Source organism: Schistocerca gregaria, chromosome X, assembly GCF_023897955.1.
Source record: "Schistocerca gregaria isolate iqSchGreg1 chromosome X, iqSchGreg1.2, whole genome shotgun sequence".
In the NCBI taxonomy this organism is placed as follows: domain Eukaryota; kingdom Metazoa; phylum Arthropoda; class Insecta; order Orthoptera; family Acrididae; genus Schistocerca; species Schistocerca gregaria.
In genome coordinates, this window is record NC_064931.1 from 505,835,383 (window position 1) to 505,859,274 (window position 23,892).

The 23,892-nt window shown below is 38.6% G+C and overlaps 1 protein-coding gene across 2 annotated transcripts in view; it reads left to right on the forward strand.

The window, feature by feature from the left end:
- LOC126298310 (uncharacterized) overlaps nt 1-21,369 on the forward strand; it is a 51,787-nt gene extending 30,418 nt beyond the window's left edge. Inside the window, exons 3-4 of one of the 2 annotated variants that reach the window (XM_049989606.1) lie at nt 696-725; nt 17,650-21,369. In XM_049989606.1, coding sequence (XP_049845563.1) covers nt 696-725; nt 17,650-18,093 — 474 coding nt within the window. In that variant the 3' untranslated portion in view covers nt 18,094-21,369. The remainder of the gene's footprint in view (nt 1-695; nt 726-17,649) is intronic. The other variant, XM_049989607.1, reaches the window with a different exon arrangement.
- The last annotated feature ends 2,523 nt before the right edge of the window (nt 21,370-23,892 follow it).

The window sequence follows — 23,892 nt, forward strand, 5'->3', positions numbered from 1 at the left end:
AACAATTTGCTGCATTTCACGAAATTCGAATCTTTGTTTTTCTTCCTTGTGTTCTAAATCGTTTGGTATGGGCGAAAGTCACATGACACCCCTTCAAGTTCATTGTCGAATACTTAAGTGAACTATTTGTTGTTGCAGTTTGGCAACGGGAACCATTCGGGAGTAACGGTAAGCGCTCTGGGTGGAGGAACGCTGAGTTACCGCACCAGCTGACCTTCGACCTTTTACACGCCACATTTATACGCTAATCACTTCGCTGTGCCATTACATTGTAAAAGGCTCCTGTATTCGTGGCTCTGGTGTTCCAGTCACGACAATTAATTGACAGCGTCCAAAAATTCGGCTTTACGCAATTCCGCGCGAAGCTAATCTAATGTAAGCTGATCTATCTTATTATAATAACAGTATAAACGACACTGGATCACGTATTGTGCGGAATAATCCAGTAGTAGTTTGATGAGTGTTGTGTATGAAACATGTGTATTTCTTTAGCATCTCTCTCTCTCTCTCTCTCTCTCTCTCTCTCTCTCTCTCTCTGTCTGTGTGTGTGTGTGTGTGTGCACGTGCTGTTTTTGGTGTGGTTATCTTTTGTGATGAAATACGAAATAAAAGGGTCAGACCCAGTATTCTCGAACCAAACACATCAAGAAAGGAAGGCGGACAAGAAACTGAAAGTGAACTATTTGTTGTTTCAGTTTGGCCACGGGAACGATTCGGGAGTAACGGTAAGCGCTCCGAGAGGAGGAAACAATCTACAACGCGTGAAGTGTCACCTATCAAGAAATTTTAATCGGACTATAGTACTGGGCTGCAATATTTACTAGCAGAGTAGCAACAGCGTCACACTAGATTCATAAGGTCTTCCGTAGGCTTCGCGTGATCTGAAAGTAATTTGAGGCTGATCTGATGTGGAGCTCTGAGTGCGGTGACTCAATCACAATTGCAGGCAGTGCGGTGATGTGAATTCGGCGTCCTCTGATGTCAGATGTAGCGCCATCCGGCTGCGTATGAGGAGCCCTATACAGCAGCGGCTTGCGGCGGCTGCTTTCAAAGTTTCTTCTGTGGAGATGTGAGCAGAGCAGATACCCTGTGTGTGGTCGGCATGACACCCCCAATACCACTTTATTTCCACCCAAAATTGTGCACCAGTGTTGCATAATATGGGTTGGGATGACGACATGGTGGAGGTATGCACCATGGTGCTACTGATGGAGTCGGCTACGGTACAACAGCAAATGGCGCCAGCCAACCAGTGTCCCAACATTCGTCTTGCGAACCACCGGGAACAACTGCCACAAAACCGGAGATAGGACACCCATCCAGTGGCACAGGTGGATCTAGCATTGGTTTTGTTGTGGAGACCGTAGGCTGCATGGCTGATGCAGGACATATGTTGGCGAGGCCCACTCGTGACTGACGTCACTGTCACCAGCGGCCGATACTGCGGCGTTGGCAGGGGCTGCGGCATAGGAGGATAAGGGTCTACTTCACAGCAAAGTCATCTGACAATCCGCGTGGCCGAACGTCAGATACCAGCAAGGGCTGCTCAGTGGAAGTAGTCTGCGACGCAGGCAGCGTTTCTAAAATATGAAAACCGATGGCACGCTTACAATAATCACGAAAACGTAGTTGATTTTGGTGCCTCCGGTGGGTGCCTGTTCTGCCGCGAACACTATAATGTGCTCGATCAGTCGTCTGAATAATGATGCCAGATTCTCAGTTGTGAGGCTCCTTAAAGACGTTGCCCTTCGGGTGAAACTCCATTGCGAAGTTGGCGTCTGTAGCAGGCTGCTAATGGTGAAATAGGTGCAGCACAATGCGATGACAACAATCGTGAATAATTCACATGGCTCAAATGGTTCTGAGCACTATGGGACTTAACACCTAAGGTCATCAGTCCCCTAGAACTTAGAACTACTTAAACCTAACTAACCTAAGGACATCACACACATCCATGCCGAGGCAGGATTCGAACCTGCGACCGTAGCAGTCGCGCGGTTCCAGACTAAAGCGCCTATAACCGCTCGGTCACCGAGCCCGGCTGTGTACTAATTCTGCCGGCAAAGCATCGTATAACGGGAGACTTCGGTAAGTGCTGAGAAATACGAAAAAAACATTTTCCCTCGAGTGCGAAGAACGAAGTTTCGACATCAGAGCCTTGAAAGTGCAAATGAAACGTTTGGCTTCACTCGATTATAGAAAGAATGGTACCGTGCGTATATGATGAATCCCATTTTGTTGGAAAAAGTATTGAAATTGCTATGAAAGAACTCCGGAACTTTGTACGAAATAATTTTACTGTTCGTGGCAAATTTCCTAAACAAAAGAAGGAAGTGACTGCTTTTATAGTGCTAGCTCTAATTATCGAATTCATTGAAATAATAAGTGGATATCTACTATTTGCGTTGACAATAATCAGCAGCTGTGTGTTCCAGACGGGACCAGAAAATCAATGTGGATCCATTGCCAAGGACCGTCAGGGAGAGGCCAATTGAATAATTCCTGGCGCGCCACTGCCTAGCTATTCGCGCCTGCGTGGCAGCGGGCAGTGCTCTGTTCTATCTGCTTGTCAAACCCACGCCACGTGCAATGATGGTGCGCTAGCTGCTTAGTTCTAACAATTCAGTGTTGTCTGTGTAATGGTTTTCAATCATGTTGCTGCAGTGACGTGGTAATGATGCCCTCTGTTCGTTCGTTAGAAGTATGCAAGAAAATTACACCACTCTGAAGAGAGAGGCTGTTGCATTGCGCATAGTAAATTGATTTCAGATCACAGTCAACCAATTCGAATGTAATACATGAGCAGTCGTAGTGACTGATCCTGTGACCCGCCACAATTAGTGGGAAAAACTTGCAGTGCTCGCGAACAAAATTCATCAATTTGAAGACAGGAAGAGAGCAATAGAGAATTTTCATATCGGTAATGTGAAAGAAGTAGTGACAATCATTGCAGCTTCAGTGCTGTGCAATCAGGCACATCTTTCGTTGGGTGAAAAACAGCAGTCAATGGATTATGATCCTTCACGACAAAAAGTTCTCTACCATGCAGATGCTAACGAAATTTTGTGACTCCGTAGATGATGGCTAAGGCTTCCTTTTCCAGCTACTGTAGTAGACTTGGGTCGAGGTGAACGCCAGCGCTATTGGGCGTTCATGCATCAACTGCAAGCAATACACATTTTTGCGGATCGAAATTAATAAGGCATGGGCGACTAAGCAATGTATTTTTTAACTTTTTAAATGATCGTTCGTGTTCTACATTTCATTGGAAAGGAACATTCTTATGTAGGACGCGATGCAAAGTAGCAGCAATTTGCACTGCATTCGTAATAAATTTAATATAGGATGTCAGTCGGCTAAGAACTGTCTGTAATTCCTGTACATTTTTAGGAGAAGAGAATCTCTGGATGCCCTCTTAATGCTTAGTAGAGGGACGAGCGCCATGAGCGTCAGTGGGATGTCCCAAATACACCATTTCGGTGTTGAAAAATGAACACTTTTGCAAATTCCACTTAGGCCTGCATCGGTTCAAGTTTGAAGAGATTCCAGATTTTTGGGTTGCTGTTCCGGTGTTTGTTCAGACACAATGATGTCATCCAAATAATTTGATCACGACGGAACTTTCGACTTCACTTGTTCAAAAAAACGTTGAAATAACGCAGGAGTAGATGTGCTTCCGAAGGAAAGGCGCTGGTATTGACATAAGCCGACGTGTGTATCGATCACCACACTGTTTTTTCGTTTAGTTTCCTTGTCCAGGGGAAGTTGAGGGTAACCATTGGCTAAATAAACTGCCGATCCTTTAGCTCCTCAAAACGTGGAAGTGTTAACTGTCGCTTTAAAGTCGCAACAAAGTCTAATTTTGCTGTTCGATTTTGCGATACTTGTTGACTAGTAGGAACAGGTTTGAAGACAGCGGTTTGATATAATCTGTTGAGTTCAGAAGCAACTGCACTGCGAATGCCATGAGGCACTAGACGTGCGCAGTAGAACTGTGGTTGAGTATCGTCTTTGAGCATAACATGGGCTTAAAAATTCTTTGCGTGTCTGAGTGTACTATCTAACAAATATTCATATTTTTCACTCAGTTGGTCAATGCTGCTGTGGGAAACTTACATATCAACAGCATGCACATTGTTTTGAATATCTAATCCAAAGAAATCAAATGCATCAATGCCAAAAGTATTGATATTGAAGCATGAGCGAACTACTGTGAATGGCACTGATGCAGTCGTATTTCCATATTTAGGAAAAGTACGTGTCTCAAAACCAGAGATACTTTCGCCATCGTAGTGTGTGAGGCGGGGACGTGACTTTTGAAGCTAAAGGTGTTGTTTCATTAATCCGTTCGACTTTAGCACCAATATCTAACTGAAATGGTACAGATTGATTCCAAATCTGTAAAGATGTTAATAGTACGCGGTTTGTTCTCTGAATGTAACTATCGGTTCTGACATTTCGAAGAGTGCTTTTATCTGTTTTCAGTTGCAGAGCTTTTTGCTGTTTGTCCATATGAAGAGAGCTGCTTTGATTTAGCCAAGTTTTGCGATGTGCACATCGCTTTGCGATTCGTGTGCTTGCGTTTACGGTTACTGTGATTATTGCTAGGCGGGGCAAGTATTCAAAATATGATATCATAGTAATCTCCATTTGCTCAAATTTCGATTGAAGAGGAGTTTGCTTTGCCTTTTTTTTTCTTCAAGCACATTTGTTTGTATCCGGATCTGTGACAGTGTCGTCATTCCGCATGGTGGTAGGAGCAGTCTTTGCGACCATGTGTCACACAACACTTGAGGAAACTTTGCACGCGTCCAATGACTAACCAAAAACGGGTCGGTATAATCGAATTTCTTCGTACGTTTGGCTCACCTACGTAAACGAACAGTAAATGACATAGCAGACTGTTGTGTACATGATCAATGCCGGGCAGAGCCTGCTTTGAACTAGTTGCGATGAGTGTTGCCACAACAGGAACATTAAAGTCAAGTTCTGCGAAGTCTTGTACTTCCTGGGCTTCGATTACTTTACGTACATCATTGAGGCAAGGATAGTGATGTTTGAGAATCGCAGTACATATTCTGTTGTCAGGTTCTGAATAAAGCCATTGCGAAGCACTTTGTCTTGAAAAAAAGCTCCACAAGTGTTGGTAAATTTACAGTTCCTAGTCATGCCCTTGAGTTCAGTGATGCATTCCTTGCAAAACTGAGTACTACTACGAGACATACGAAATATGTGAAACGAGCAGCAATTACATGGATTTGAGCTTCAAAAATTAACCTAAATTCCAAACCACTTCCTCATGGGTAGAGTTTGGGGCTTTACTTGAGGGAACAGTTTCTTATAGAAACGAAAAATATGCATTCCTACCTAAGAAAAAAATAAAGAACACCGTGAGTCACCTGTGATTTTTTAAGCTGCAATATGGTTGTCGAGCTGCATGTGGTACTCCGTCCATTCCTCTTGTTTTCATCAAAAGAGCAGAGGGGAGGAGACGAGGCCTGGCCATCGAAACTCTGTGCTTCGGTCGCTGCTTGTTTGTGGGCTTGTAGTGTTTTCGCCAGTCTGGTTATGCTTGCCAGCATTGTTTGGATTTATTGACTATGAAACTAAATATGCGCAGTGAGTGTTTACTCTTCATAAATTGCCATTGCGTACAAAATTTAAATCACTTAAAGTATGCAACATCTTTAGGAACACTATTGAAAATGCAAAAATAAAGAACTCTAGACATTTTCCGTTCCTGGCTGTTTCTAGAAAAGAAAAATTTCAATTAGTTCCTCCAACACTGAAGGAAATACTGATTAATTCAGTATGCACAGACATGAAATCTTCTTCGATGGGTCCAGGAAGTCGCTATCCCATCCTTGTCACCAGAAATGTCTGTTGTGTCCATCGTTGTAACAAGATGGATGAACACTCTAGAACCAATCAAACACTATAGACTGATTAAAGAACATAAATGTATTTTCCTATAATATATACAGTATTAAATATATATTACTTTATGTGACCTGAGGCTTTGGCAGCGCAAATGCTGCTTCCAAGGTTCTAGGGTGTACTGGTGGATCCACTTGCCGGAAGTCGACGATATTTCGGCGAATAAACATTCCACCATCGTGATATGGTGCTGTGGGCGGACGGTATTAATGCCTGCCGGTCCAAAGGTCGGGTAACGCCGGCCCGACGCCCTGCTCGGTGATGATGTGATTAGGAGGGGGGGAGGAGGGGGGAGGGGGGGGTGGCAGCTGCTGTGGTGGTGGTGGTTAGTCTCATTTGCCTTCTCGCCCCTGTCGCATCTCGCGTCCGGGATGCCGCGGCTTGCTTGATGAACATTAGTACTGGTTCTCATGCCTTACTCAGTTGGAAGCACATATCCCTGTTGCCGGCCGCGGTGGTCTCGCGGTTCTAGGCGCGCAGTCCGAAACCGCGCGACTGCTGCGGTCGCAGGTTCGAATCCTGCCTCGGGCATGGATGTGTGTGATGTCCTTAGCTTAGTTAGGTTTAACTAGTTCTAAGTTCTAGGGGACTGATGACCTAAGATGTTAAGTCCCATAGTGCTCAGAGCCTGCCATATCCCTGTTGATTAAATTATTGGCCACACGGATTTCATTCGCTTCTTTGAAAATGGAGTCCCCAAATTTATCAGTAACAGCCAGGATTTTCGTTTGCTGGTAATTCATCTTATGTCCATTTTCATTGCACTGCTCTGCTAGTGCAGACTTGTTGGGCTGCAATAAGCGGATGTGGCGCTGTTGTTCTGTACATAGATCTTCGATTGTGCAGATCATTTGGCCAATACAAGTTTTTCAGCAGACACACGGAACTTGTTACACCCCCGCTTCTTCGAGATACATGTCGTCTTTCAAATACCCTAATAAAGCTCGCATTGTGAGTGTCGGGCAGCAAATTGGCGTTATGTTGTGTTTCCGCAGTATCCTGCCAATTTTTGAAGATACATTGCCAGCGAACAGTATGAAAGCCGTCATCTTATTGTCTTATGCTCTGATTTCGGCCTCCGTGTCGTTCTTGGAACTCTTGCGTCGCAGAGCCGTCCGAATCATCGGTTGCTGAGCCCATTTTCGTAGAAGACAGATTCCAGGTAACGCAGCTCTACCGTCGGACTTTGTTCGTCTGAAAAGGAGTACGCCTTGTGTTCTAGAGTGCTGAGCAAGCTGTTTTCCTCCGAGGGATGGTGGCAGCTGGAGGCTTGGAGACATAAATCCGCACGCCTTGTCTTTACGGTATACACTGTGGGCAAGAGAGCCATCGGGCCTCCCCGAACTATTGCGTCGAGAAAAGGAACTTCGCCATCTATCTCTGTTTCCATGGTAAATTGGATGTTTGTATGGATGGAATTCAGATGTTCTAAGAATTACTGTAGTTTTTCTGGTCCATGTGGCAGAAGAAAAAAGTGTCGTCGACATATCTCAAGAAACAAACAGCTTTTAGTTGGCGGTTTCCAGTACTTATTTCTCTAAGTACTCCATGAACAAATTTGTTACAGCTAGTGAGAGGCGACTGCCCATGACTACGTCATAATTCGCTCATGGTATTGTCGACTGGAAATAAATAGGATAATGTCAAAATGCGTCTATAAAACAGTGTCAGCTTAAAACTGAACTTCTCGTTGATTAGTTGTATGGAGTCTTTCAAGTGGACTCGAGTGAAAAGTGACACGACATCAAAGCCGACCATAACGTCAGATTCCTGAAGCCTTAGCTCCTTGTGCTGACCGATGAAATCACCCGAGTTTCGTATGTGATGTGCACACTTGCGGACGTGAGGGCCCACAGGTCAGACAGATAATTCAGCGGGGTATATAAAAAAAACTATTGGTCGAATGCCTTCTTTTTGAGTCTTTGGCAGGCCAAACAATGTAGGCGGTACAGCAGTGCACTGGCGAAATGGTTTGGCGACGTCGTCATGGAGTGCCCTGTTTTTTAACAAAGGGGAAGTGCTTTGCTGCACTTACTTGGTTGGATCTGCTGCTATTTTCTGGTACGCTGGATCGTCCAGAAGCTTTAGCATTTTCCGTTTATAGTCCTTGTGTTGGAGAAGAACGATGGCGTTGGCCTTCTCGGCGTTCAGAATAAAGACAATGCGGCTGTAAAAACTGTATCACTAAACCGTCGAAGTATTCGTAATAAAGTTTCCGAATTTTCTGCCCTCCAGGAAAGTTTTCGTTCTCACATTATTCTTTGGGCCACGAGGTGGCTGAAACACGAAGTTGAAAGCTCTGAGACATTTAGCGAGTCGTGGAACGTATATGGGAAAAACAAATTAGAGACCATAGGAGGGAGAGTGTTCATTGCAGTTGACAAAAATATTGGCTGTATTGAGATCGAAGTTGAGCGCGACAGTGAAGTCATCTGGTAGCGTATAACAGATGTAGGTGAAACCAAGTTAATTGCTGGATGTTTTTACCGAACACCCGATTCTGCTGTGACAGTTCTAGTCACTCAAAGAAAGCCTAGGGTCAATAGCGTGTAAATACCCAGGTCATGCAATATTTGTTGGAGGCGGCACTTTGACCTGCCGACTATAGACTGGGATGTTTATAGGTTCATTGCTGGAGGTACAGACAGACAGTCATGCGAAATACTTTTGAACACGTTTTCTGAAAATTGTCTTGAACATCTAGCTCGGCAGCCCACACGCAATGGAAATATCTCAGACCTTGTAGGTACAAAATGGGGAGGACATTATGGACAATGTCAGTATTGAAACGGTTAATAGCGATCACGATGTCGTTATAGCAACTGTGATTACGATAGTTAAAAAATCAGTTAAGAAGGCAAGGAGAGTGTTTGCGCTAGATAGAGCAGATAAGTATTTATTAGCATCTTACTTAGACAATGAATTGGCATCACTTAATTCAGTAAGATGGATCTGGGGGAATTATGGGCAAAATTTAAGGAGATTGTAAATCGTGGAGTGGAGAGTTATGTGCCTCGTAAGTGGATAAGGGATGGAAAAGACCCACCATGGTTTAATAGCGAAATTTGGCAGATGCTGACGAAGCAGAGGCTGTTGCATTCTCAGTTCAGAGGGAACGCACGAATGACGACAGGCGAAGGAAATAAGGTTCGTATGTTTGTGCAAAGATCTATGCGTGAAGCATGCAGTAACTACCACCGTCACATCTTAGCAAAAAATCTGGCAGAGAACCCGAGAAAATCCTGGTCGTACGTAAAATCGCTAAGCTGGTCTACGGCTTTCATTCAGTCCCTTGTTGACCAAGTCTGGTGTGGCAGTTGAAAACAGCAGAACGAAAGCCGAAGCTTTAAATTTCACGTTCAAGAAATCGTTCACACAGAAGAATCGTACAAACATATAGTCATTTGATTATCGGACAGACTCCCGCATGGACGACATAGTAATAAGCATATCTAGCATAGAGAAGCAACTAATTGTTCAGGTCCGGATGGAATCCCAGTTCGATTTTGTAGAGAGTACTCTGCGGCATTAGCCCCTTACCTAGCTTCAATTTATTGTGAATCTCTCTCCCAGCACAAAGTCGCCATCGACCGAAAAAGAGCAAAGGTGACTCCAGTATATAAGAACGGCAAAAGAACCGACCCGCAAAATTACTGACAGATATTCCTAACTTACGTCTGCTGCAGAGTCCTCGAACGTACGTTCAGTTCGAATATAACAAACTTCCGTGAGAGTGAGAGCCTTATGTCCATGAATCAGCATGGTTTTAGAAAGCGTAGCTCTTGCGAAAATCAGCTTGCCCTTTTCTCACATAATGTACTGAGAACTATGGATGAAGGTCAACAAGCAGATTCCATATTTCTAGATTTTTGGAAAGCATATAACACGGTTCCTCACTGCTGGCTGTTAACGAAGGTACTAGTATATGGAATAAGTGTTCACAGACATGTGAATAGCTCGAAGACTTCGACGGCGAGTGTTCATCAGGGACAAGGGTTTTGTCAGGAGTGCCCCAGGTTAGCGCGATAGGATGGCTGTAGTTCTCTATATACATAAATGATTTGACTGACAGGGTGTGGAGCAATCCGCGGTTGTTTGCTGATGATGCCGTGGTGTACGATAAAGCTTCAAAGTTGAGTGACTGTGGGAAGATAGAAGAGAACTTAGACAAAATTTTCTGTTGGTGTGATGAATGGCAGCTAGCCCTAAATGTGGAAAAAGGTAAGTTAATACAGATAGGTAGGAAGATATAACCTGCTTGGCACAGTCGTTTAAATATCTGGGCGTAATGTTGCAAAGCGATATGAGGTGGAACGAGCATGTGAGAATTGTGATAGGAAAGGCAAATGATCGACTTCGGTTTACTGGGAGAATTTTATGAAACAGTGGTTCACGTGTAAAGAAGATGGCATATAGGACGCTGGTGCGGCATATTCTTGTGTACTGCTAGAGTGTTTGGGATCCGTACCGGGTCTGATTGATGGAAGACTTCGAAGCAATCCAGAGGCGGGGTGCTTGACTCGTTACCGGTAGGTTCGAACAACACGTAAGTGTTACGGAGATGTTTGAGGAACTTAAATGGGAATCCCTGCAGAGAAGACAACGTTCTTTTCCAGAAACTCTATTGATAGCATTTAGAGAACCGGCATCTGAAGCTGACTGCCGAACGATTCTACTGGCGTCAACATTCATTGCGAGTGGGAAATGACTATTAGTGGTACAAGGTACCACCCACGACGCACCGTAAAGTGGCTTGCGTAGTATCTTTGTAGATGCAGATGTAGAAGTACCTGGGCTGGAAGGGCAACGAATCTTTGACTTCGCTGAGAATGCGAAGTGCTGTCCTTTCTGCTTTGGATATGTTGTTCTGTGATGGAACCGAGTTGAAGAGAATTCAGCAGGTTTCCCGAGGAATATCGTCTGTGGCATCGCTTGGTACTACTCAGATAGCCTGCTCCACAGGCTTACAATCGCAGTTGTTGAAAGAGATGGGGTTGTCGGCGCAAAGATCAGCGTCGTGCAGTTGTTTTCCGGTGAGACTGATCACAGCGCGTCTGCTAGCTGCAGCTTATTGCGACTGCTTAACTGGAAATTGAGAAGACTTGGCGATTTGTCTCTCGTTTGATTTCTTGTACGTCCAATCCGAATAGGTCTAGGTGGTTCCGTCGGTCGATTCCCACGAATCTGCAGAGAGTATAGAGGATAATCAACGAAAATTTCACCCCTGAGCTGACACAGCTTTATAGACACGTTCCGACGTCTATGAGCAGACTGTTTTAGCAAAACTAGTCATGGAGTACTTTGAGAACAGAATATTGGAAACCGCCGAACTAAAACCTGTTGGTTTCTTTCGGTATGTCGACGACACTTTTGTCTTCTGGCTACATGGCCCAGAATGACTACAGAAATTCTTAAAGCATCTGAGTTTCAGCCATACAAACATCCACTTCACTATGGAAATAAAAAATGTCAAACTTCCTTTTGTCGATGTCTTAATTCAGCACAGGTCTCACGGCTTACTTGCCCGCAGTGTATACTGTAAGTCAACACATACGGATTTATATCTTCGTGCCTCCAGCAGAAACCATCCGTCGGAGAGGATGGTTCAAATGGCTCTGAGCACTATGGGACTCAACATCTTAGGTCATAAGTCCCCTAGAACTTAGAACTACTTAAACCTAACTAACCTAAGGACATCACACACACCCATGCCCGAGGCAGGATTCGAACCTGCGACCGTAGCAGCCCCGTGGTTCCGGACTGCAGCGCCAGAACCGCACGGCCACCGCGGCCGGCTTCGGAGAGGAACAGCATGCTCAGCACTCTTGGACACAGGACGTACCGCACTTCATACGAACGAAATCTGACGCTAGAACTGCGGTACCTGGAATTCGTCTTCCACGAGAATTGATACAGCAACCAATAAATTCGGACGGCCCTGCGACGTAATAGCCCCAAAGGCTGAAATGATGGCGTAAGACAAGATGGCCGCTTTCATACCGTTTGCTGACAATTCATCGTTAGACTACCGCGAAAACACAACGTAACGCCAGTTTGCCACCTGACAGTCAAAATATGAGCTTCATTGGGGACTGTAAAAGACGACCGAGGTCTCAAAAAGGGGGGGAGGGGGTTGTACCAAGTTCTGCGTGAATGCAGGAAAACTTATACTGAACGAACTACACGGAAATCAAAGATCGATGTACAGAATATGAGTGCCACACCCGCTTATTTCGTCACAAGAAGTGAGCAATAGCGGAACACTGCACTGTAAATGGACATGAAATGAATTACCAGCAGACGAAAGTCCTGGATTCTACCGATAAATTTTGAAGTGAGTGAATTCTGTATGACTGATAATTAAATCAACAGGGGCATGGGCTTCCAGCTGGGAAAGATATGAGAACCAATACTGAAGTCCATCAAAGCAGAACGCGACTTCCGGACGCGAGATGCGACAGGGACGGTGGGTGGAAGGCAAATGCGAATGTACCCCCACTACTGCAGCCGCAGTCCCTCCATCCCCCCCTCCCCCCTCGGCAACCAATTCCAAGTGAGGTGGTGTGGTGGTGGTGGTTAGTACACTGGACTCGCATTCAGGGGGACGATGTTTCATACCTGTGCCTGGCCATCCTGATTTACTGCAAGCAGCCACCATCTAGTGCCCCGACTGAGCAGCAGTTGAAGGAGTGCAGCAGCTAGTACCCAGTCTGACAAGTCTCAGAGCAGGCTGAACATCTTGGACCTTGTTGCTGCTGACTTTGATACTAACCTAGTGATATTATTGCATTAGTATGCACATCATAATAATGGGTGAACTGGCATCTAAACACATTAAATTAAATGTAATCAATGATCTTGAATGGTTTCAAGTTTTTCCGCAGTTAGGTGTCGAATACGAATAGGTCTCGTAGCTAATCGAGTTCGGTTTAAGGAGCGCATTTTCGTATAGATTACGGAGTTTGTATAATTAACCAACCTCTTATAATCAATTTTGGGTAGGCTGTAAGTTTCTATTGCGAAAAACAGGTGAAGAAAAACAAATGAATCTCAATACATGGAATGCAAGTTTAATGCCATCCAAAACGAGTGATGATTGGTCTCGACTAATGTCACTGATAAACTGTTTAAGAAAGCTTGAGATTCCAGCTGAGTACTGAAAGAAACATTTAAACTGTGTCTTAATGTCAGTGAAAAAGAAGTATTTTATGCAGGACTACACACGAAACTACCAAAAGTGAGAGCAGATAAACAGGCAGTATTAAACGACACTGCCTGCTACAGGTGGTCAATTCTAACAGGTTTATATCCTCTTAACAACCATACACACATGCGTATAAACAGATTCCCTATGTAACCATATTAAACTTTGCCAACATACCGTCTCCAACAGAGCTCAGCCATGTGCCGATATCCGATAAACAGAATGAAAACATGCCTCTAAAGATCCGTGGTATCCAATATTCAGATTATGAATGGATGACTGTAGAAGAAAAGCAAGATGAGAAAGAATTTCGCTACGTATTACCAATTACTGTCCGAGAAACCTGTAAATGTATTAATGTTGCAGATCATTAATACAGATACATTCAAATTCTATTGCCTACAAAACATTTTCAGGCTATCAAGTAGTAGCATTACTGGTCATTAGCATTCAGTTGTAGTGTGTAAACGCTGTCTGTGGTAGTTTCATTCCAGGGATAAGTTAGATGCACATTTAGTTGACTGCATACGGTGTAGACAAGCCAATAGTGTCATGCCTTGTGGCAAGAACGAATTTATAAAATTTACCAACTTTAGCAACAAACTGAAGCTGCCATTTGCAGTTTATGCTAATACGGAATGCATGTTAGAACCACTTGTTACTTGTAGTTCTAGCAGTGACTCAGGCTTGTATTCCGAAGAGATACATCTGCACACATTGTTCAGCCTGGCTGAACCTATGACAAAAGATATTCCGAGTTTAAATTGTACAGAGGCAGCGACTGCACGAAGTGGTTCATTGGACATCTGTATGAGATACATCTGCACAGATTGTTCAGCCTGGATGAACATACAACGAAGGATATTCCGAGTTTAGATTGTGCAAAGGCAGCGACTGCATGAAATGGTTCATTGGACAGCTGTATCCAGTTGTGAGAGTATAAATGACCTTTAATTTCAAAATAAAAGAAATGATAATAAGCAAAGAAAAGAATTAGCATTTCGCCTTGATAGAAGTTTGACACATGTGTAGGGAATTGTTTGAGGAAGGTGATGTCAAATATAGAGACCACTGTCATTTCAACAGTGCAACCAAAGTGCAGTACACTCAGTTGCGATGTGCACTGCAGGTCTCAATATACAGTGCTCCTCAAATTCCGTAATCTGAGTAATTACAACAGGCATGATACATGAGACATCGCTGGATACCTAGTGGGTACAAATAACAGGAGATGAAAACGAAGTTAAACTAAATCCAGATTGTGTTTCTCTTCTGCTATCTAATATGAAAAAAGTTAATAATCTATGGACTGTATTTCATTAGTGCACCAAGAGAAGATATGCAATATAATTTTCAGATTTATTGATTCGCTAAATTTCTTAAAGTACCCCCATGAAAAGTGTGCATCTTACCTAAAATCCTGTGAACTCATCATGATGAGGAGATATTTTCCCAATGATCATGAGTTTACTTCTGTTAAATAGAAAGGTATTTTTCTGTAAGAATATACAAGCAAAAAATCGTTTCTGCTGGAAGATCGTCTGCCATCAATAGAAAAGTTTAAAAGTTTATTGAAAGAGAAAACAATAACAGAAGCCAACTGCCAAAGAGTTTACAAACATATGTAATGTATTTCAGTGTAAAATACATGGAAACTGTTCCGATTTATATTTGAAAATTTTGGATCTACTTATTGCTGATGTCATCGAAAAATTTCACAATCTATATCTTAATATGTATGAATTGTGTTATATGCATTACATTTCTTCACATGGCTTGGCATGGGATGCTGAAAATTATTAAAGCACAGTTGCAACTTATTACCAATACTGAACAATTCCAGTTTGTTGAAAGAGGCACTAGGGGCAATACTGTCTATTGTTACTGCACACATCCATAGCCAACAACAGATTCATGACCGTTTGTGATAGAAAAAGTGACATATCTTACATTGTATATCAGGATGTGAATAGCCTTTACATATGATCGATGTTACAGTAACTTACACTCGATTCGTATTTGCTCTTATGTCCAGAAAAAAATGTCATCACCATTTGATAGTAAGTAACCTAAGAAATTATTTTGTACCTTGTATAATAAGAAAAGTTTTGTTATTCACTATAGGAATCTGAAATAATGTTTACATCATAAATTAGTTTTAAAAGAGATTCATAAAATTTTATGATTTAGACAAGCTTCTTGAATGGAGCCATACACTGAGATTAGTGCACAAAAACATATGAAAACAAGCAATGATTTTGAGAGAATTTTTTTAAACTTATGAATGACAGTTTATTTGGAAAACCCATGCAATACATGCAAAACCTGTGGACCATAAGACTAGCGACATCTTGGGAAGTTTGATAAGGAGGACCTGCATTAATTACCAAAACTAATTGTCTAAGGGGTATTATTTTTTGAAGAAAATCTGTTGGACATTTAACTGAATAGTCTTCCTGCAGTATTTGATAAACCAATTGCAGTAGGAATGGCTATTTGGGATATTTTGACTATTCTTCTTATTCACTGACATTATGGTTATACATTAAACAAAAAAGTGCTTTAATTAATGAAAAACGATTTGACTGGTGGAAGTATTACAGAGTTTGTTGATTTATGAGCAGAGATGTATGTATTTGAGACTGAGTCTGGATGCCTAATTTGAAAGTTGAAACAACTGTGGAGTATGTAATTTAAGCAAAGAACCATGTTGTTTCTACAAGTAAATTACACAAACTAGGTTTATCTGCACAGGGATGATAGATGTTTTATTCTTCTTTATTATTATTATTATTCTCAAATCAGAAACATACAGATTTGCAGTAGCCGTACACATCAATAAATATGTACATATATATATATACACAAATTGTATTTATATTACATGTGCCCAATACTTTGCAACCTCCAAGGCGCTTGGAGTGGCTTGCAGGAGATCAATCTTTGTGCAGGATATAGGGCACAAAAGGCACTGGAGCATGTAGCTTGTTCTTGTCCACAATCACAGGACGAATCTTCTGTTATGAAGCCCCATCTCTGCAGGTTGTCTCTAGATCGTTCAATTCTTGATAAGGTGAATATATCGGCTTGGGGTCCCTACTCCACTGATAAATGACAAAGAAAAAGGTGATGAACGGTTTTATGATAAACAATGTAAATATGTGGAAAATCTATATATATATATATATATATATATATATATATATATATATATATATATAATGTGTGTGCGTGTGTGTGAAAAATTTTAACTGTAGGTTGTAGTTGTCAATGTTAATTGTAATAGTAATTGTAAATTGTATCTCTAATTGTAAATTGTAGCTTGAACACACTACCAGCCTCGTAATCTTTGTGAATCCACGTACTCATACAAAAACATTCCTTTTAGATTGAGTACCTTAAATTTGTAATCGCCAACAAAGTATGTTCTCATTGCCCTGAATTAAGTATGATGTATACTTTCTTGTGAACTAGAAATTTAGATAATTTAGTTTGTCCACTTATGTTTGTGATCGAGAATTGTCAATCATACTTCCTCAGACAGTGAGTATGTGAAAAAATATAAAACATGTAATGTAAAAACATTAAACAACTTCATCTTTGAATATTGTTTGTTGTAATAGGCTATGCTGAATGGTGTATGTAAATGCGCACCATCAAGCAAGTGTGTATCTAGCTTTTCTTTTTGAATGTAATCTTTTTTAAAATGAATTTGATATCAAAGTATTTATCTTTGGAGATTTTCCTTCCAATACCTCTCTCTCTCTCTCTCTCTCTCTCTCTCTCTCTCTCTCTCTCTCTACCATCCAACAAGTGCCTGCTCTGAAGTGAATAACACGTTTCTGAGCTGTGTGTGGGTGTGAGTGAGTGGGTGTTACCAATGACTAAGCTAGTGTATTTGTACATTTTTCAAGAATATTGACAAAATATTGACGTGTGTGTGTGCATACATATGTGTGAGCAATTCAGAGGCAAAACTTCTTTGAAGAAGGTGCCACTTTCAATGAAGCTTACATATTTTTTTCCACATGGAAATATTGTATATCTTTGAACATGATGCCATTTTATTCAATTGAGAGTAAAATACGTTTCGACATGTCACTACTTTTAAGCAAATTCTGGTGGCTGACTGTCTCTTCTTAATACTCACTAAAATAATAATTGTCATTGACTGCTTCATTTTAATGCCTGTAAAATGCTATACTAATATTGGCTGGAGGGAGAGAGCGGAAAAGGAGGAGGAGGATGAGAATGGCAGCATGATGATGTTATTGAAAAGAGGCATGACATGATGATGTCATTGATAAGTGTGATACTGTGTTGAATAAGAGTGATTCTGTCACTGATAACGTGGGCGATGGGGCACATGACAGGCACATGTATATCCATTAAGATGGTAAGAGGCCGAAGTGAGCAAAATACAGCATAATATAGTATACATCATGGTGAAGTGAGATACTTGTGTGTATGAATTTCCATAATTAAAATAGCCTAATTTTCCGTTTCAGATTTCTGATGATGAAGAAAACTTCCAAGATTCTTCACAAAATGTTTTTGGAGAAGCATCAAGTATAGATCACACTTCTCGTGAGGAATTTGCCACATGTGTTGCCACTAATGAAGAAGGAAGGTCGCGCAAACGAAAAGTTTCCCAGTCTGCTAAACAACAGAATATGAAAAGCAAGAAAAAAGAACCAAGGCCCATGCAAGCGTACAGTACTTTGGATAGTGTGGGAAATATTCATCACGATGAATGCTCTACTTTTGGCGAACATATTACAACAAAGCTTCGAAAATTTGACGAGAGACGAAGAACCATTTTAATGCATAAGATAAATAATTTGATCTTCGAGGAAGAGATGTGCCTGTACTCACAGCAACATACATCAGATGGTGCATCTTTTTCTCTCACTGTCTCTCCTCGTTGTAGTCCTGATCCAGCACAGTTATAACAGATTTCATGCCATTCATAGTTAATTATTCAACCTATTCATCCTCAAGCTCATTCATCTACTGTTTTTCATAGTCAGTAATGTCATGCCAAATTACATCATTTTTAACTCGCCAAACAATCACAACCAACTCTATTCATTCACTTCAGCAATTGCAACCACTAGATACAACTTAATCCATAATTATAACGTTCTGTTTAAATAATTTTGTACCTTAAGTGTATTTTGTCTGCGCTAATGTGTTAAAACTGCCCATTGATTGTTGAATATGACAGTAACTACCCAGTGTATTTAAAAAGGTGACGAAAGTAAGTTTTTTGTGTTAGTATGAGTGTAATATGAGGTATTCTTATTATGAAAATTTGTGTAACATGTAACAGAATGAAACCTACGAAATAAGTTTGTAAATATTCGAGAGGAAGTGAATCGAATTGATAAGGCAAACAAATTCATTGCCTATCTTCCAGCTGTCTTCTTCTTATGTTTTCTATTGTCTTCTATCGATACATATGTAAACTATACTGTGCCACACTGTCTGTCTGTATGTCAAAGCTAATCTCAGAAAATACATTACGGATTTTGATTCGGTTTTGATTAATAGACTGTTTCAAAATGAAGGTATGTGTATATAATTTATAAATAACTATTCAACACCGCTGTTAAAACGATGTTATTTTCACCTAACAGTACAGGTACTGCAATTCCAGAGCAGGGAAGCCTGACCAAAATCTCTGTTGGGCCTGGTGATGTCATGGTAAAAGAAAAGGTCGTGGCAGCAAATTGCAGGCTGACCGCTGATATTTATCTCAGCTCTTTAACATTGAATTCACCTCTCAATGATGTGGAGATTCGTCAGAAACAAAACGTTTGAATTGCACATTAAAATGGGTGGATAACTGGGCAGGGGCACACAGGACACCAAACTGCCATCCACTTGAAAGACTTGCACCAGGCTATTCAACCAGATAAAGTGATTATTAACACAAGCTATACATTTATTATACATGGCGTACATTCACCTTCATTACATCTTATGAATTAACATCCCCTGCTGCCTCTTTCTGCCTGTATGTGAAGGCTACTCTCAGCAACTACTGCAGTGTGTTGACACTTGCACTGAACTGAATCTGTCAGCAAGTTCTAATAACGCATGAACACTACCTGTTCGATATTTAAATGTCATTTGGACTGACATCTCAAGGCAAAGGTGGGAGATAAGCTACTGCCTCTCTGTGGCATGTGTAAGCCTTCAATGTCCAGCTCATGTTGGTGTCACATTGCAGTAACTTGTATGAAAGTGATGATATTCAGTTACTTAACGTTGACTTATTCAGTTTTAATCATAACTCTATGTGCAGCTCTCACAAATGTATTGAAACACAGTGTAAAGGTAAATTGTTAGTCCTCATTGTCTTCATATAAAAGTTTCCTACATAAGGAGCTGCAGTTGCTTGTTGCAAGTAATTCCTAGTAATGAAATCACGTATCCAAAGTATAAGGTGTTTAACAAATAGCTTTCCCTTCAGTTAGATTGACAATAAGTAGGCATAAAAGACGGTTTTTAGTGCTATTTAGAGCAAAGTATAAATTTTTTAAAAATCAAAGAGAAACCACAAAAATGCGAAATATCAAGCAAAAATCACTATTTTCTCAAAAAGTTGATTTTAGTAATAAGAAAGTCAAATAGAAATGTACAAAGAATATTCGTAATTTTTCAAACATTTTTACGTTTTTTTCACACATTTTCATGATTTCTTGAAGCATTTTTACTATATTTTAAAATATTCACCAATAATTTAGAATTATCTTCGAAGGTACTTCAGACATTCACATCATTTGTCCGAATATGTTCCAAAGATGTATCAAATACATTCTAAAAATTTCAAATAAAAGTATATATACAAAAGTTTCAAATCATTTTCTCATTTTCATGTCTTTTTCCTAGAATATGTTGATTATATTTCCAAAATTTTTATAAAATTTAAAACATTGTTTTAATATCTTAACAAGAGATGAAACATAAAACACTAAAAATACTTCAAACTAAAAACTCTATAGTATTAAATTCATGATAATATCCTTGTTATTTCCTTCTTTATATCTCAGTTCAATATTTTGATCTTCAAACAATTGTAAACCCCGTTCACCTATTAGCCGCAAGTATTTCTTTGGTAAAATAATTTCACAGTAATTATTTAGTTCTATATAATTTTTTTCTCCATATCTTATGTACAAATTACTGCATCCAGAAATAAGACATAAAACATTATCTAGCTCATTAACATTCTTAAATAATTTATTACTGTTTACATTATTGAGTTTTTAGATACGACTCCTATTGTATAGCAAAGAACTTAATTTAAAAATTGAAAAATATTTATTATAGAAAAATGTTTAATATAAAAATGTAAGTTTTTCATAGTGGAAAAATAAAAAATATTTTATTTCATTCAAGTTTCTTCAAAAAATCAAGACAGGAAATAGAGAAACTTTCTAAGACATTGAATATGACTAATATTTGGGAGGTATTTAAATTTTCCAAAGTTATTTTTGTTGAGATAAGTAAGAAACAAAAAGAGAAACAAATTCAATGTAATAATTGCAAATATTATTTTAAACCTTCTTAAATTACAGAATATTTGACAAGTGTAAAAGATATGAATGCCACTGACTATATTAAAGATACTTATGGAGATGATGTACTTGATTTTGAAATTTTTCTAGATGTAATGAAAGTTTCATATATATTTAGGGAAGAATTTAGAAAGTGAAATTCTCTCTTTTATGATATTATAATCTTAATTAACCAACAAAATAAGTTACCCAAAATGCTGGAAGATTTATTTCTTTACATATTATTGTTAAAAATTTCTTGCTCAATAAGCAATAAATGATTAATGTAAAAGTGTATATAAAATTATTTTTTCTTATTAAAATTTTTTTAATAATTGGACTAAAAAATCAAGATGCAGTCTGAAGACTGCTTTAGCTGTTGGAACAACGAAAAACCAAAACTAAAAATTTGTACAGTTGAAGAGATCATAGATCTGTTTAATAATTTGGCTATCGATAAAATATCCATCTTTGGTGTTGAATCTGAAGAATGCAATAGAAAAAGATTAAAAGAATTTCATAACTTCAAAAAAATGTAAAATATTAAGAAAAATTTAACTTCTCAGATAATATTCTGTGTTGAGTATTATACATTAAATTCTTTTTTCTATAGATAATTATGTAAAAAGTGTATCACCTGGTATTTTATCATTAAAAGTTGGATATACATTTGTTGTCGTTTTTTGTGTCCCTACAACACCTTTTACTAGATAAATATTTATGATATGAATACGATAATTTGTAATGAAATTATATAGATTTATATCACTATCTGCTTTTAATTGTGTAGTTCATTCCAAAAAAACCACGAAACGAATAATAAGATTTCAAAAAACTGTCTGGTGGTTCTAAATTGAACATTTCATGCGGAAATATTTCATTTCTTCCATGTTTCAATTGTAATATACATAATTTAACATGATCATGTAGTAATGAATCAATCAACAGATTATTTTCACTAGAAGTTTGCAACACAACAGAAATAAAAGAAGTCATATCAAACTACTTTGAACTGTGGTAACATGTGACATCTACCTCTAAATTGTTAATACTGCTTAATCCTGCAATTTATGTAATCATCAATTTGCAAAAAGGTCGATATCTTTGGATTCTTCAACATAGGTTTTCGTTGTTCAAGCTCATAATTATTTTCATCTTCGACTATAATTCTTTCTTCTTTTGGACAAGTACCTTTAATTTCAACTCCAAAATTCAGGTCGTCTGAATATAACATCATTCGAACTCGAGCTATAAGTAAAAATTACAGTGAAATCTCCTTCCCACATTACTTCTTTATAATCTCCACCAAATACCTGAAGTGAAAATAGGACGCCAGTTTTCTTAGCCACTATTTCAACATTATTAATTATATGCCATTCCATAAAAATTTTATAACTAAGAGACTAAGTTAAGTGGAATAAAACTTATGCTGAAATAAAACAATGTTCTGTTCTCGACAAACTTTATTTTCTTTCTTTATGTTTGCATAATCAAATATTTCTCGACCTAGTTATCAAGTTTTTATTAGATTTTACGTCACATGTTAGATAACTCGTTCCATCCGCTGCAACAGTTTTAAAATTTAAGTAAAATTGAGCATGATTCTGATGTAGCCAACCAAATCCTATATTTCTGTTAATTTATACATCTATATTAAGAATACTTCAATTATTTTTACTTTTCTCTATCACCAAAAAACAATAAAACTGATAGCTCTCAATCTTGTTCATTTATAATGATTAAAATTTATAAATTCGTTTTTAAAATACCTGTTACAGTAGCACTATTGACATTTGTCATATTATCCCTTACATCAGTAACATTTATATCTAAATCCCATAATTTGTCATGAAATAAACAAATAATGGACAATTCGATTCACAAATTATTGTTACATAAATTTAACATTGGGTTTCAAAGAAGCAACAACATTAGTTTCAGAATGCAGTTATTCATTTTTTGCAAACATTCCATGAGCTAAGACAAAATCAACATTAATTAATTTAAATGGCACAATTTTTTGAATGTCATTTGCTATATTTTTTTGCTTCAATAATTTGATTATTAAATTTCAAAAAATTTCCAATACTATCTCCTTTTATATCTACAAATAATTTAACATCACTCTCACTTATAACTGAATTGAAAATTTCATTTGCATAATGTGTATGTTTGGTTTTTTATAGGGAAAAATGTTTCTAAACCTCTGAATTTGTTGACAACCAGGAATTTCAATTTTTTCTCGATCACAATATAGTTTAAATTTGTAATTGTGACATTTGGAGTTAAAATATTCTATAAAATCCAAGTACTACGGCATTTTTATAACTATCTCTAATAGGAACTGTTATTCTTATTTTGAGAAGTGATGAATAATCACTTTATTGAAATAATCATTTTGTTAATACCATTAAATGATTATTAATTAAGAGACAAATTGCGATCCAAAAATAGAAATTTAAGCAAATAAATCAAAACCAAACAGTGCAACTTTTACGTAATTCAATTTTTTGGCTATTGGTCCAAGTATATGTGGAGAAACATCAGTAATGATTGATAGACATATTTTAGCACCGAAATGGAATAAAATTAATCATTTATATGTTTATTCTAGAAGTTCAGATCAATCAAAATAACAAAAATGTATGGAAATAGATACAAAGTGATGGTGAATATAGTTACTTTTATGGAAAAGATGATTAAATCATACCATTTCAGTTGCTTTATTTGATGAATTTATATTTGAAATTGAAGATGTAATTAGAGATTATTATACTCTAGGTAGAAATACAGGAATAGATTCTCAGCAATTAACTGAAACATATTGAAAAACACCTATGCAATTACTCAGAGTTAATACAAAATTTTCTTAAATATATATAGATGAGGTGATGCAAATTTGTATCATATTTGCCATACATTTATTTGTAAAGAATTAAGATTTGCTGATTTTAAGGAAAAATGTAGTAAATGTTAAAGTGATAATCAGTTTTCATTTTTGACAATAAATAGGACAAAAAAGAAATGAAGGAGTTATACCAAAATAAGGTTAAAATTTTGAAACAAGAACAATCAAAGCCTAATAAAAACAATTATTGAACATAAATATTGAACATAAACATCGAACATAAAAGTTTAACATATTGAAAAAAAAGTTGATTGAATCTAGTGACTCTTTAAACACAA